The 15,690-nt window shown below is 36.9% G+C and overlaps 3 protein-coding genes and 2 non-coding genes across 6 annotated transcripts; all 5 read left to right on the forward strand.

Moving 5' to 3' along the window:
- Nucleotides 1–1,361: 1,361 nt before the first annotated feature.
- Nucleotides 1,362–5,940, forward strand: LOC147536983 (uncharacterized). The gene is made up of 6 exons (XM_086639559.1): nt 1,362–2,008; nt 2,289–2,593; nt 2,739–2,828; nt 2,917–2,988; nt 3,113–3,229; nt 4,712–5,940. The coding sequence occupies exons 1-6, from the start codon at nt 1,675–1,677 to the stop codon at nt 5,726–5,728; spliced, it is 1,935 nt and encodes a 644-aa protein (XP_086495685.1). The 5' UTR covers nt 1,362–1,674; the 3' UTR covers nt 5,729–5,940.
- A 2,499-nt stretch (nt 5,941–8,439) lies between these two features.
- On the forward strand, nt 8,440–10,635 carry LOC147536984 (large ribosomal subunit protein eL28z-like). The gene is made up of 4 exons (XM_086639560.1): nt 8,440–8,546; nt 8,689–8,841; nt 8,921–9,084; nt 10,357–10,635. The coding sequence occupies exons 2-4, from the start codon at nt 8,694–8,696 to the stop codon at nt 10,477–10,479; spliced, it is 435 nt and encodes a 144-aa protein (XP_086495686.1). The 5' UTR covers nt 8,440–8,546; nt 8,689–8,693; the 3' UTR covers nt 10,480–10,635.
- LOC147536985 (small nucleolar RNA R24) lies at nt 9,607–9,692 on the forward strand. The gene has a single exon (XR_015226810.1). It is a non-coding gene; the product is annotated as a small nucleolar RNA R24 (small nucleolar RNA).
- Nucleotides 9,895–9,983, forward strand: LOC147536986 (small nucleolar RNA R24). Its single transcript, XR_015226806.1, has one exon. It is a non-coding gene; the product is annotated as a small nucleolar RNA R24 (small nucleolar RNA).
- Nucleotides 10,636–12,157: 1,522 nt separating the features above from the next.
- LOC147536987 (glycosyltransferase BC10-like) lies at nt 12,158–15,607 on the forward strand. 2 transcript variants are annotated; one of them, XM_086644108.1, is made up of 3 exons: nt 12,271–12,387; nt 12,431–13,719; nt 14,649–15,607. In XM_086644108.1, the coding sequence occupies exons 2-3, from the start codon at nt 13,219–13,221 to the stop codon at nt 15,288–15,290; spliced, it is 1,143 nt and encodes a 380-aa protein (XP_086500234.1). In that variant the 5' UTR covers nt 12,271–12,387; nt 12,431–13,218; the 3' UTR covers nt 15,291–15,607. The 2 variants fall into 2 exon arrangements, with proteins under 2 accessions (XP_086500233.1, XP_086500234.1); XM_086644107.1 differs by having other exon boundaries at nt 12,158–13,719.
- The last annotated feature ends 83 nt before the right edge of the window (nt 15,608–15,690 follow it).

Genomic DNA, 15,690 nt, shown 5'->3' on the forward strand with positions numbered 1-15,690 from the left:
GCTCCCATTTTACCATTTCCTCTTGGCTTCAAAAAGCTTCACGAGGAAAGGTTACTTTAATTCTTTATAAAGAGATGGGAGACCCCATTCAACCACCTACTGATGTGGAATGGTTTAGAGGACTTTCTCAAAACCACATCTAGCAAAGATGGCAATCGTGATAATTTGTTTTAGAATTGTGGTGACCAAACCTTTTTTTTTTGTTACAACACCAATCAACCTCCGAAGTTACTCTTGCCTCCAACCCGGGAGCCCCATGCTCCCGGGCCCCAAAATATGGCCGTTGGGAGCTCCAACGGCCATATTTGGGGTGGATTCCCTTTTTAGGGGATCCACCCCACTTTATTTTAATTTTTTTTTTTATTTTCTTATTGTTGTAAATACTTCATTTTTAAGTATTTTTCTCTAATTTTTAATTTTTTTTGTTTTTTTTTGTGTTTATCTTTCTTGAATAATATCACATTTTAATTCATAGTCGAAATCTAATAATTCACAGTCGAAATTTAAAATCAAAATTTTGCACCACGTACTTCACACACGTATATTATTTTGATTTGGGAGCCCCTGCTGGGAGCCCAAAGTTGGAATTGAGCAAAGCCTCGAGGGCCGAGGCTCCCAAAATTGGGAGCCCGAGCCCCCACATTAGAGTTGCCCTAAGGGGAGCTTTAAAAGAGGCTCCTATAAAAGTGTTAGCCGTGTAAAGCTTCCAAAATTCCCAAAAATTGTTAGTGCCCCTTGCCAAAATGAGCACCTCTTTTGAACAGCACCTTTCCTCTTGAGTTTGACCTGCCAGCAAAGTTAACCACATTAGATCACCAATAGGTCACCCCAGTGTATTTATCTTATTAACCATTATTCCTATTTCACATTTTCTCTATTTTTTGTGCAGTTTAATTTTTTGCAAAAGGCACCACCTTTTTCTACCTTAGAATTTGTTTAAAACGATCACCGTTTTGAGGAAAGAAGAAATTTTTTTAGGGTACAAAATTTTGCATGAAAAATTTTAGACAAACTTTTTTGTTTCCCCCAAAACCCCCCACCACCATTTCTTTTCCACGTCGATAAAGACGGACAAATTGTCATTCCCGACGACCTTCCATAGTTTTGTTTTAGATATTTATCTCTCCTCTTTCCTCCGTTCAACAACAAGGGAGTTCCACCAAAGAGAGAGTCCTTCCATTCACGAGAACAATGAAGATTAAGAAAGACAAAGATACTGAGAAAGACGAAAAAAATGGAGGTGATGGACGGAGGTGGTGGCCGGTGTTAGTAGTCGAAGATGGAAGGAGATGAGAAAGAAGTGGTTTTATTGCTACCAAAAATTTAATAAAATCCAAAATGTTCCTTTTTTATTTTGTAAATTGGGAATTTACTTGTTTCGAGAGAGAAGAAAGATAGACATACACAAATAGGAGAAAAATGGTAGTGGTAGTCTATAGTGACCATTTTGTTGACTTTCTAGAAAACCATACTTGAAAAATTTGTTGTTTAAGTGGCGTCGCTAATATATTTTAGCCTATTTGCTCACAAAAGAAACGGTGGAAATAGAAATATCGAAATCGGTACTATAAAAGCAATTCTCCCCAATTCCTAGGCTTTCTCTCACTCTCTCTCTCTACTAGTGTACTGTCTCTGCTAGGGTTCTGAGAGAGAGTACATAAGTTTCACTTCACAATGGCGGACGAGGCGAACTACGCATCACGAACTGACAACAAGAGGAAGTACGACGATCAAACAAGCACAACTCCAATTTCATCCGGTCCTCGTCGTCCAACAGGTTTCTCTGCTCCAATCACTTCCCTATCTCCTCCAGATTCAGCCAATACTCCTCCTCCTCCTTCTTATAATAGTGTTCCTCCACCGGTCGACGAGATTCAAGCCGCTAAACAACGAGTTCAAGAGATTGCTGCTCGTATCTTTAGCAATGCTGAAGCTAAGCGTCCTCGTAATGAAAATGGTACTCCTACTGATGATCCTAATGATAAGGGTTTCTCTTATCCTCCCCCTGGTTAGCCCTTCTCTCTCTCTTTCTTTAGAAATTGATCTGATTTTACTCTTTTTGATGCTTTATGATTAGGGGTTACTTGGGTCGAGTTTATACTGCTGATTTATTGTTGTTAGGGTTTGGAAACTAATCTAATTATCGAATATTATTGTCTATTTCACTATATGGCTAGTTAGTTTTAGGGATTAGTAGTTTTTTGGTTGACATTTAAAAATGATATTTTTGAGACTTTATTTGTCTGAGAACTGATTAAAATTGTAAAAATTATGCAACTTGGCTACAGATCTTGGACGGAAACCATCGGGTTTTTCGAATCAAGCAGGGTTTTCTCCTTCTCCTGCACCTGCTGCTTATGGGTTTCAGCAAGGTCCTAGCAAAAAGATAGATGTTCCAAATGGGAAGGTTGGTGTTATTATTGGTAAAGGTGGGGAAACAATTAAGTATCTTCAGCTTCAGTCTGGAGCAAAGATTCAAGTAACCAGGGATATGGATGCTGATCCTCATTCCCAGACTAGACTCGTTGAACTGGTGGGAACTTCTGAGCAGATAAGCAAGGCAGAACAGTTGATAACCGAAGTTCTTTCAGAGGTAATTTTCGATTTACTCACATATTCTGCTTCGTGGAGTTCCTTCCTATGTAGTTTAGGACTGACAAGCTGAAAATGTCTAAAATGTACATTAACGGTGCGGCTGACGTTCTTTTTCATTTGTACTTGTTTATTCAATTGTGCAGTCAGAATCAGGGGGTTCTGGACAAGCTCCACGACGGTTCACGGGACAACCTGGGGCAGAGCAGTTCACAATGAAAGTCCCAAATAACAAGGCAAGTGAAAGCTGTGTTCTCTGTTCACTGCTCACATTATGTATGCGTTGTTTCCTCTGGTAACATACAAGATCGCTCGGTTTTTCAGGTTGGTTTGGTCATCGGCAAAGGAGGTGAGACCATCAAAAATATGCAAGCAAATTCAGGAGCTCGTATTCAGGTTTGCAACCTTATCATATTGCAGTATTCTAGTTGGCCAGTTGTTGGACTGAGTTGTCTTCCTCAAGTTCTCTTAGCCCACAAATTTTGTTTTACAAATTTTATTGTGTCTTTTCGTTGTTCAGCTGATACCTTTGCATTTACCTCCGGGTGATACATCGACGGAAAGAAATCTCTATATTGATGGTACACAGGAACAGATTGAGGCTGCAAAACAGTTGGTCAATGAAGTAATTGGTGACGTATGTCTTCTGGCCGTTTATCTGTTTTATATGCACCCAAGTGTTAAGACTTGTTTTTCAAATGTGGTTATTTCCCTTTATATAGTCCTCAATGAATTAACAGTGTTTCGAGAAACTAGTTCTGTTTTTTCATCATTATTAACCCCAACGCCACCCCCATTCTGGTATGGATGATGAGGTGTTCTACTATTTAATCCGATAGTGTACTGCTCAATTCACTAGATTTTCATTGCAGTCACAGTATATCCATGACAGGTTTCAGAGTGATGAAGTTGTTTACAATTAGATGTGCGAACTCCTTATATGAAATGCTTAAATATTCATATTCTTAGATAAAAGATGATTATATATTGCCTCCTATTCCATTAACTTTATTAGGTGCTGACATCACTCTTTAGGTGGTTCACGGACCCCGTATCCTAAAGCAGTAAGCTTATCATCACGCTACCTTTCTATTCTCTTGAGAATTGCAAACTTTTTTTGTCCTACCTGGTTATAAGTTGTGTTTATTATTCGTGATGGATATTTTATGAATTGTGACTTGATTTGGAGACTAGTATCTGCAGGATAATTGAGTTGCTACGGCCTAAGATTTGTTCTTCTTTATCAGCAGTTAGTTGCCTCATGTATTTTCATGATATTTCTTGAATGTATAGGCTGAACATGTAAATAGTACTTATATGTACAGCTTCTGGGAAAATTATTTGGAATATTATCACTTGTGAAGTACACCAATTATTAGGAAACAATCAAGTTAGACCTGTAGCTGTGGGTGCTACAGATGATCTGTCAGGAGGAATGGAGGCTATTGGTATGGGAGCTCCTCTAAGTGTTCAAGTTAGTGGGGAGACTCTAGAACGAATCTTCAACATTCTTGGAGAGCCTGGTGATATGTTAGGTCCTTGCCTGATTTCAAATATGCTATTATAAAATTCTCAACTTACTAGTACTCTCTCCCTCTTTGCTAAGTTTGGTGAATGATTTTGATCCTGCACTTCTACAATTAACTAATGCTTTTGAAAGGCACTCTAGCTATTAAATGACAGTATATCTTTCATCATAGATAGAATAAGTAAGTGAGAACATAATATGGCTTGATATCTCCTAAGTTTCTAGCATTTTTATGCGATCGTTTTTTATCTGGTTATTTTGTCATAAACTGCCTGGATAGTTGCCACTATTCTATTGTACCCATTCAGTTCTATTAGGTAAAGGATGAGCATCATCTCCTGGCGTAATTCGAGTAATTCACTCCAATTCGGTATGTAGGCGTCTTCACCCCTCTCAATACAATATATATAATGCCAAAAAATCCTTGTTTCAGGACTTCTTTATTTCACGACTCTATGTTCTTATATATTTTTGGTGCAGATTTTGATTTATGCTAGTTTATGTCGTGTGTGTTCTATGTTCTCCTGCCTACATATTTCGACAATAAGAAAAAGTTTCCTATTCTTACATAAATAATTTTTTTTTTTGCAGAACCGTGTTCGAAATTCTTCAATGGGTGGAGGGTTTTCTCAGCAAGGTTACCGTCCTCCTCGACCTCCAACAAGTTGGGCCCCACCTGGGCCTCCTCAAACACAGCAATCTGGCTATGGCTACGGTCAGCCTGGGGCTCCACCTCCCTATTCTCAGACACCTTATGGTGGTTATCCACCCCAACAGGCCTCAGGATGGGACCAAAATTCTGCCCCACAAAGTCAACAAACCAGTCAGGGTGGCGGATACGACTACTATAGTCAACAACCTCAACAACCACCTCATGGAGGCCCTTCAACTCCGGCTGACAACTCCGGTTATAATTATGGTCAGCCACCAGCTTCTGGTTACGGCCAGCAACAGGAAGATTATACTGCTGGTGGTTATCATGCACCGGCATCTCAACCTGGATATAGTCAACAGCCAGGATATGATCAGTCCCAAGGCTATAGTTCTGCATCTACTTATGCAGCTCCAACCCATGATGGAGTTCCTCCTGCTTATGGTTCACAAGCTCCTCCACCTCAGGATGCTCCTCCAGCTGGAGCTCAGCAAGGGTATACAGGTCAGCAGCCGAGTGCTACCACCACCCCAAGTTATCCATCTCAGCAAGGTTATGGGGTGCCTCCAACTTCACAACCAGGTTATGGAAGCCAACAACCAACACCAACTGGATATGCGCAGCCTGGTTATGGACCACCCCAGGGGCAGAAGCCACCACCCGGTCAAGCAGCTTATGGACAGACACAACCACCTGCTCAGACTGGATACCCACCACATTCACAGTCAGTCTCTGCTCAGCCAGGCTACTATGCCCCAAGTTATGGGGCACAACCACAGCAGCAGACGTATGGATATGGAGAGTCTTATAGTGGTTACTCACAGGCGCCCCCTGCATATTCTAATGACAACGGTGCTGGAGGTGGAGGCAATGCTCATGGGACGTATGAATCAGCATCGGCTGCTCCAACTGGTCCACCGGGCAGCGGAGTTCCCAAGGCATCACCTCGGAGTTGAATGTATTGTTAATGCAATTCGTTCCTCTTCAAGTAAGTAAACTTCTAAAGGTTTTATGGATCGAACGTTATTTGTTTTGTTGTGTTTAGGAAATGGTTCAACTCTTTATACTTGGTTTACTAATTTTTTGATATTGTGCTGATGGTTAGCTGATAATACTTTGTTTAACCGATTGAACTTGTCTATCATCGCTATGAAACAACTTAATGGCCTGATTTAGAAGTTTTACATTTCAGGAGAGAACTGCAAATGGTCACATAGTAGAACCATTAAACTTATAAATTTCTCAAATAGGTTTTGGGTGTCTATGCGTTAATGTCTCGTACAACTTGACTCGGCCGATTGACCTTTTGCAGGTTAACTGAACAGTTTTCATTTTCATTTGCTCGAGTTCAAACTTGCTTTCCCAACTAACTGGTTTTGGCTTCAACCATATATTTCTGGTTTAGAATGAAAATAGTCTCTTTAAATTAGTGCTACCAGAATGACAGAATGTGGACTAAGCATCTCCATGGAGACGCTTGATTTCTAAAGCATGAAAGTTCATCTCCAATGTGAGATTCTATTTGGAACTCCTTGTCAACGAGGAGGTAGTTACTTTTGGAGATCTCAAGAAAACATTTTGTATCTAGAGTGTGTTATTGTGATATATCTAGTTGCTCACCTCTAGTCCGAATCAAGATGACTCCTCCTTCTCCTGATTGAGCTTGTGATGCCTGCCTTCTGTCCAACTCGAAAGAGTTTTTCGCTGAATCTTAAAACTTTGGGGGTGCTTATGAGCGGTTCCGAAATGACATGCTATTCTGTCTCATCCTTTCCCCGGATGGTAGGAAGAAGAACCTCCCCTTTTGGGGCGAGTTGATGCTTCGCCCTTAAGGCGGGGTACTCCAGCCTACCCTTCTCTAATCATCCAATCTCGCGAGGAAAAGCAAAAGGACATGAAGTCGGGGATGTACGTCTAACTACCGCTACCTCTCCTCTGGCGAAAAGAACACCTAATACCAAAATTGTCGATTCATAAAACTGTTGAACCGTTCTCCACGTAGCGTCATGTTTCTCCTCTCTAATGCTTTCTTGGCTGCTCCAATGACACGCGCACACGAGGGTGTGACCCGTGTCCATTAGGTATAGTCGGTGCTTTCTTGGCTGCTCCAATGACACGCGCACACGAGGGTGTGACCCGTGTCCATTAGGTATAGTCGGTGTCGTCAACACATGTTACGTAAAAATTGGTGTGCATGTTTTTCTAATAGAAATTGTTTATGTTTTATTGATGTGCTATTGCTCCACGCTAAAAATCCAGTGGTATACATTTTACTACCGACACTTCACAATTGAAAATGAAATTTTTATTTGTACTTCTTCCTATCTTCACTTGTTTCATAAAAAAAAAGTTGTTTTAACTTCGTAAACACATAGAAATAAGGTTCCAAAAGTCCATAACAAAAATGGAAATTTAACAAAAAAAGCCACGTGAAAGTGCTACAGAAGATGGAAATATGGGACTATACAGTGAAAAGGGCGAGAAAAAAAAAATGTAAAAGTTGTTTCTCCTTTCCCTTTTCACTTAAACCGTGGCGTGACATGACACTCTAAGTTTGAGACATCAACCTTTGAAAATCACAACCAATAAAAAAAAAAATTTGTTAATAAAGTAGATAATGAAGAACAAGTCGAAAGCCAAAAGCGATTTTATACCAAAATCATTTTGGAGGGTTAGGGTTTTTGTGTTAACGTCTATCTTTAAGATGATAATTGTAAGTTGGACGCATATCATCCTCGTCATATCTCAAGCTACTACAGAAGAAGAAAATTCAAATAAAGGCTCTACACTGAGACTCGCAACATACCACTAACTAAATTATTATGAGAGATTTATAGGCAATGCCCGAAGATGTTATAAGCAACGTATTTTACCTGCAGGGTTAAGCTTCATCTTCTTCCTTCTATCTTCGCTATAAGAATGAAATTATTAAGCAATGAAGAGTCCAAGTCAATTGAAAATAAATAGCTCAAGCAAACAGTAGACCTAATTCCTCAAGTTAATCTAATGGTACAAACTAACCATTTTTCTAAATGTAAAAACAAATCCCAAATTCTTAATGGAAGCTTTTCTACAAACCCTTCTTTAGATAGTCTTGATAAGAGCCTCATAATACTTTGTGTTGTCACTTTTCTTAGTGCTATTCCAAACGTCTTTGCTCAATTTCAGAAAACCCAATCAAATCCTGCAAAATCATAAACCAAAACATCAACATCAAAACCCTAACACCAATTCCTAGATACTAACAATTTCCAACTCCATGAATTTAGATAAAAACGTATGATCCCAAAACATCAAAAACATACTTTGGGTGTCGATTACGACATTAATGAACTAATGAATTAAGAAATTAAATTGAAACCCTAACGAAGAAGGAAGGAAGAAGAAGAAGGAAGGAAGGAAGGAAGAAGAAGAAGAAGAAGAAGGAATATGAGAGAAAGAAAAAAAATCAGGTCAAACCTTGGATGAGACATCGCCTCTTAAGAACACATTGCCTTTAACCAAACTAGTGGTTGCTTTTATCGAGATTGCCTATAACAACTCTAAGCATTGCCTATAAAATCTCCCAATTTAGGAAGCCGATTTCCCTAGGGGTATTTTAGTAACTACAGCATGTTTGGTAGTGAAACGTAAAACTTAAAAACCTCGAGGACCTCTAATTGTTACTACCATCATTCTTTTTAGGGTTTCCGGAACTCTACAAAACGTCGTTTACATCAGCCACTAGGGTTTTTCTTCAGTGTTTTCTATCTCCCCTCCAGAACCTACAACAAGGTAAACCGAAACGAAAAACCCTAAGTTTACCTTCCTCTTCTTCTTCTCTGATCTTCTCTTGATTCGATTCAAGTATTCTCTTTCTTAGATCTAGATTTCATTGACGTTTTAAACTAATAGTTTAGTTGTTTATCTGCTACAGGTAAGATGACTACCGTTTCAGGAGATCTGATTTGGGAGGTTGTGAAGAGGAACAATGCTTTTCTTTTGAAACAGTTTGGAAATGGTTCTCAAAAGGTTCAGTTCTCCAAGGAGAGCAACAATCTCTATAACATTAACTCCTTCAAGCACTCAGGTATCTATTTCAACTTTTTTTGATCTGAACATTTTATCATTTTGTGTATTGATTTGTGTCTTTGTTTTGTAAATTCTAGGGTTAGCAAATAAGAAGACTGTTTCAGTTCAACCTGCTGATAAGGATCTTGCTGTTGTTCTTGCAACTACAAAGACTAAGAAGCAGAATCAACCTGCAAAATTAGTTAACAAGTCTGTCATGAAGAAGGAATTCAGACGTATGGCTAAGGCTGTCGAAAACCAGGTAATTTCATTAGCTTGATTTTTCATTCAAGATTTTTTAATTTAGTACATCAATTATTCGAGAAATCTTACTGATTTAGCGAAGTTAATGGTGAGATTAAATGTTAACTAGTGAGTTTAGTTGAGATCGTGAGCTTCTATGTTTATTTGTTTACTTCGATTCTCTGTTATTAGAAGCTTACAAATCAGCGAGAAGAAGCTAATATAGAACTATAGAAAGCATAACCATTTAGAGAAGTGGGTCTTCTGTGGAGGTACTTAGTCTTGGCTTATGATTTTATGAACTTCGTCGAGCATTCCGTTTAATATTCAGTTTGTGCGAAACTACCGTTTTCCCGTTTTTAATCTTTGATTGTTTTCGGTAGTAACCCATTTCAACCAAAAGTAAGTATGTGTTGTTTTTGAGTTACAAGTTAGAACTTTGACGACCATGGATTACTAATGTTATTTGAGCATTGCTTAAATTGCTTGTTTTGAGAGTTGGTTAAATTCTCCTGATTTTGTAAGATTTTTGATGTTTCTAAAAGCAGTGTTGAGTAGCTATCTTATAAGAACCATGCAGGAAGTGGTTCTTCGGTGAAATACTCTTATGCATGCCTTCTGAGCTTACTTTTAGTTTGATCGTATATTCGTATTAGATGTAATTGTTTTCTATTTGACTATTTTTTATCACTTGAGCTAGATTGGCTCAGTTTCTTCCATTTGCATTCTTTATTTCTTTTAGACTCCGTTCAAACGAAAGTGCGTTTTCAATTGTTAGTTGTTTACGCTTTCTCCTTTTTGTAACTGTATAAAAGTGATTTTGAATTCTAAAGCAGTGATGAACAGCTAACATATAAGAAGAACCATGTAGGAAGTGGTTTTTCAATGAGATGCACTTACGCTTGGCTTCTGAGCTTATAAATATGTGTATATAAAGTATAAACATAATTTTTGTTTGGCATACGGATTGAAGAGCTAGAAAAGTGTTTGTTCGGGTTTGTGATCATCCAGTTTTGTTTTTCTGTTCCCAAATAACCATCTAATAATAGATCTTGTTTCCTATACGTGAATGAGAAGTAACATACACGAAACTCATCAGGCATCAAACTTGCTTGCGAACGAGATACTGATTTCAACTCGGGAGTATATTATTACAATTATGCTTCCATTCAGTAATACCTATCTTCGTCGATCAATAAATGGACTGTTAGTGTTCTTCTATATAATAAAAAAACACATGTAGTTCGGTATCTGAACCATAATAACCTTGGTTCGTATGTCAATGTTGCAGGTTGGAACCAATTACTACAGGAGAGATTTGAAAAATGCAGCGCTAGCAAGGTTGAGTGCTGTTCACCGAAGTCTCAGGGTTGCTAAGTCTGGTGTTAAGAAGAGGAACAGGCAGGCTCTTTAGAAACCATAGATTCATATCTATGGATTTCAACCTTTTGTTTTGTTTCTTCTCCTCAGTTTTCGTTTCATTCCTGAACTTTTGTTTGTGTCTGGATAACAGGAGTTGGTATTGCCTTTTCAGTTCTTAATCAAAATAACAGTGATTTAAGTTTAGAAACTTCAGTGATTCCTTATTTGCATTCGAATGTTTCATCTCATTCTTCCCACACAGGCATATTCTTCTTACTTTGTCTCTCTCTCTCTTTAACTCTCTCCTCATACTCTTTCTCTTTCTCCCTCTCTCTCTCTCTCTGCAACAGTTGCTAATATTTTGCAACAATTGGTAATGTATTGGTAGAACCTACTATTTGAAAGGCAAGGAAAGTTTTGGAGCAACAAAACTTATTCTTCTTCTCCAATTCTCAGCCACCACCATCACCATTTCTCTCTCAGACTCTTTTTTCTTCTCTCTCACCACTTGGTAGCGATCTTTTACCGGTGTGGGGAAAGATGGCCCTTTGATCCTGTCAAGAAGTTTCTTTTTGATTTCCAAAACGGTCAATTAAAATAATGAAGTAGACAAGTTTAAAATAATGAAGTAGACAAGTTTTCATTCTGAGTAGAATTTGAAACAAACATTAAATTGTTTGTTTCCGTTTGACCTGTGATGGTAGGCTTATTCAAAATTTCAAATAATTTCTTCTAGTCTAGAGATAGGTGGGAATATTGAGATGGTGGGGAACCACCCAACCAGTTCCTATGTTTTTGGCTTGGAACAAGTGGGAAGGACTACAGGCGCTCACAAAAATTGGTGTAGGCGCTCTCTCACAACCAACTTCTGAGAAGACCTTGTGTGTTCTCAAAATTGAAACGTGGTTCCCACAATCCCACCCAATGAAATGTTTACAACTAAGACGTGCTATTTGTACATATAGTTTATTGCAACTTTAAAGAAAAGAAAATGCACACCTCCATTCAATAGTACTATTACTAATTGACCAAGCATGGAGAAGTTCAATGGAATAATAAAGAGACTTCCACTAAACTAATTATTTATTTCACTTAAAGTTTAAGTCATTTTGGTTGTCTAAGTTAGGTAAACTGTCTAATTTAGTTTTTCTTTTGTTTTGGTTTTTGGTTTGTCATGGTTAAAATGTGCTATCACAATCCAATTTTGTTTGACCTCTTGAAAAATTAATTTTATTAAAAAGAATTTATTTATTACTGACAATTAAAGTTATTTTACCAAACTACCCATATTTAATGTATTTTGTAAGTAACATTAGTAGAAACGTAGAATCAATTAGTAGAAGTTTTTAGTGTATTAAATGTAAATGACAGTTTTAGAAATGTCATTGAATTAGTAGTTAAATAAATATTATATTAGGAAAGTAAAAAAAAAATCGTAAAATAAGTAACACCCAAACAAAACGGACATAGGGACATGTAGTTTGAATTTTATCGAAACTAGTACTAAATTTGATATTCATCTAGTTGAGTCATAACATAAATCATGTGAGGAAAAAAAACTAGGACATAAGTATAATAGGGCATTTTAACAAAAAAAAAAGTATAATAGGGCATGGATTATGTTAATGAAACTTAGAGATTATATGTCTAATTTATTAAAACAAACTATACATTTTCCATTTATCTCTCTTCGAATGCCCAAGTAAATTGTTGCACTCTGAGTCTATAGAGACGAAATATTGATCGGAATAAGAATGTAGCAGTTAGGTAATAGTTAGATCTTGCGCCTTTCAATTTTCATATAAAAAAATCTAATAAACATGAGTTGTACATTCCCATTGGTAGGTTAGTTTCACATCTAAATTCTAATAGTTGGAAATAATACTATAATTTTCATTTTTCAGATCTGAAATGTGTTTTCCATTTAAAATGGAAATGCCTCAATTCTCTATTTCTTCTAGTGAGAATCCATCTTAAAATTCTCAATTCTCTATTTCTTCTAGCTGAGAATCCATCTTAAAATTCTTCTCTAGATTTCGCAGCCTCAATCAAAATTCAAAACACTCTCTTGGTTGACCATTTTCCCATCTCTCTCTCTAACCTCTCTTTCTCTCTCTACTTCTCATTCTCTCACATCTTCCTGGAGATTAGAGAGAGAGAGAGAGAGAGAGAGAGAGCTAATAAGAGCTTGCTTGTCTAAATTCTTCTGTTCCTTTCTTTGGTTGGCCCACGCCCAGCCCATACGATTCTTTCCACCTAAACAAAAACAGAAAACCTCTTCAATTACAGCTCGATTATAAATCTATACACTTTTTTTTTTTTCAATTCATCTTCTATAACTCCATTACCCATTTGTTCAAAATTCTCCCCTTTTTCTTTCTTCTTTCAAACTTTTCTCTCTCCTCTTCCTTCATTTCAAATTTGTCATTCCTTTCAGAACTATAATCCTGGAAGAGAGGGTCAATTTTTTTTTTTTTGTCTAAATCAACCAGATCTTGGCTTTTGTTCTTGATAATCAAATACCCATTTTCAAAACAAACAAAAAAATTCACCCTTTTTTACCATTTATGTTCTGATCTATCTCAAACTCTTTGTTTTCTGTTTGATTTTGAACATTTTGATTGAAACCCATTAACTGGTTTTAGTTTCTGATGAAATTCTAGTACCCATTTCACCATTTGTTTGATATTTGAGATCATTTTTAGAGTTTGAAGATCCAAAATCCAATATAAGTTCAGATTTTGAATCAATAAGTGATTCTTTTGATACCCATTATTCTTTAATTGAAAAAATGCCATTTGAGGAAGGCAAAGATCAACTTCTAATCAGACAAACACAATCTAGGGTTTTGCCATTAAGGCTTCTGCAATTTTTTGTTTTGTTTGTTATTTTGGCTATTGGGTTTTCATCTCTCAGTTTTTATATGATTAAAAACTTTGATGTTAAAAATGTTATTAACACAGTTCAAACAAGTTGGCAACCTTGTAGAGAAGAAGCAACTGACCTAGAGAAATTGGTGAAACCTCCATCAATTTTGATGCATAGAATGAGTGATGAGGAGCTATTTTGGAGAGCTACTTTTGTACCTAGAATGAGAAACTATCCATTCAAAAGAACACCCAAGATTGCTTTTATGTTTTTGACAAGAGGACCTTTGCCATTATCACCTCTTTGGGAGAAATTTTTGATGGGTCATGAAGGGTTTTATTCAATTTATATTCATTCATTACCAACTTATGATCCTGATTTTCCACCATCTTCTGTTTTCTATCAAAGACAAATTCCTAGTCAGGTATCAAATTCTTCTACTTCATTACATATTTTGCTTGTTTGATTATGCTTCATGAAAGGTTAACTACTTCAAGTTCATTTTCTTTATTTAATATTCTTTTTGTTTTTCTGTCTATTTATTCAATTTGAAGTTATGATTTGAGGTTTTGAGTTGTAATTGTTATGAGGAAGAACAATAGAAGACAAAGAATCGAAATAAACAATCATATAGAGCACTAAAGATTGCCGCAGTTCGGTCGTAAAACCTACTCTACGACGAACAAATGTACGATGACACGATGATTTTCACTATGTATGAAAGAAATAGTTACGCAGATTTCTCGAAGTTTTTTTAATAGTATGTAATTCTCGAACTCTGGCACTTCGAGAAACTCTCCCCAAAACCAAAAAACGGAATAATTCCCCTTATATTGATAACCACCCTCTATGAGACTAGGGCAAACGTAACGTAAATGAGCCAGACCAAAATTTTGATATCGACCCATATTTAAGACACTTCAAGTTTCAACAACTATTTTGGAAACTTCAGCTTCCCCACTTGAAATTTTTGATTGATTTGATCAATTGACTTCTTTAGTTGCATAAATTGGTATCTATTTTGAACTCTATGATTGTTTTCGATTTATAAGACAGTTCAATTGTTTACAGTATAAGCAAGGAAGTTGATTTGAGCTTTTTAAGTACTTAATCTTATTAGAATACATCGCTTATTTATTGATTGGTGAACAATCTCTGAGACCCCATATGTCTATATCTTTAAGTTCATGATGTAGAGATACAGAGGGACTGTGTGTGTGAGAGAGAGACAATGGAAATTTGAACATGACAAAAGTAACAATGCGATAATGTTTTTCCCCAAAACTTTTTATGTCGTTATACAATTCGATGATTTGATGGAGATTTGGACCCTTATACATGTATCTTTTGCAGCTGACAGAGTGGGGAGAGATAAGTTTAGTCGATGCAGAAAGACGTCTACTAGCAAATGCATTACTTGATATATCAAACGAAAGATTCGTCCTTGTCTCTGAATCTTGCATTCCCCTCTACAACTTTGATACTGTATACTATTTCTTAACGAAATCAAAGCACAGTTTTATACAAGCAATTGATGATCCAGGTTCATGTGGAAGAGGACGTTATAACGAAAGTATGGCACCTGATATTACCCTTGATCAATGGCGAAAAGGGTATCAGTGGTTTGAAGTTAACCGTCAACTTGCAGTTAATATAGTTGAAGATACTAAATTCTACTTGAACTTCAAAGTATCTTGTAAACCAGATTGTTATGTAGACGAACACTATTTTCCGACCATGTTGACGATACAAACACCGGAACTCATCTCAAATTTCTCGATTACTTGGGTTGATTGGTCAAGAGGCGGAGCTCATCCTGCTAGATTTGGAAAAGATGATATTAAAACAGAATTCTTGAAGAGGATTTTAGAAGGTCAATCTTGCCTTTATAATGACCAACCATCAACAGTTTGTAAGCTTTTCGCAAGGAAGTTTGCTCCTAGTGCTTTAGAACCATTGTTAGAGCTTGCTCCGAAGCTACTTGGATTCGGATGAAACTCGGTGGATCTACTAATGCCACTTCTCAAAGCAATGCGCTAGCCGATATTTACAGGTTTGGGATCGAACTTTCTTCTCATTCTGGACCAATTCTTTGTTTGTTATTACCATACACCGAAAAAAGTTTCTAGGGTTCCTGTGAAGTATCTAAGATGCATGTATTTAGGAAAACCATAACCCATTTTTGTAACAGAGTTTTCTTAATCTCTCAGTGACCTTATGAATGAAATAAGTGCATGTAAAACGTATTCTGATTCAATCTGCAAGAATTCATCTTCCACGAACTTGACGGTTTATTGATTTTATTATATTCATCTGGTCTCTTTCTTGTTCTTGGTTAATGTCTCTGAATCATGGTCTTCTCGATCAAACCATGCCTCCACTGGAATGTTTATTG

This window comes from Eschscholzia californica, unplaced genomic scaffold, assembly GCF_041429995.1.
Source record: "Eschscholzia californica isolate CP2 unplaced genomic scaffold, dmEscCali1.0.p SCAF_5, whole genome shotgun sequence".
Classification (NCBI taxonomy): domain Eukaryota; kingdom Viridiplantae; phylum Streptophyta; class Magnoliopsida; order Ranunculales; family Papaveraceae; genus Eschscholzia; species Eschscholzia californica.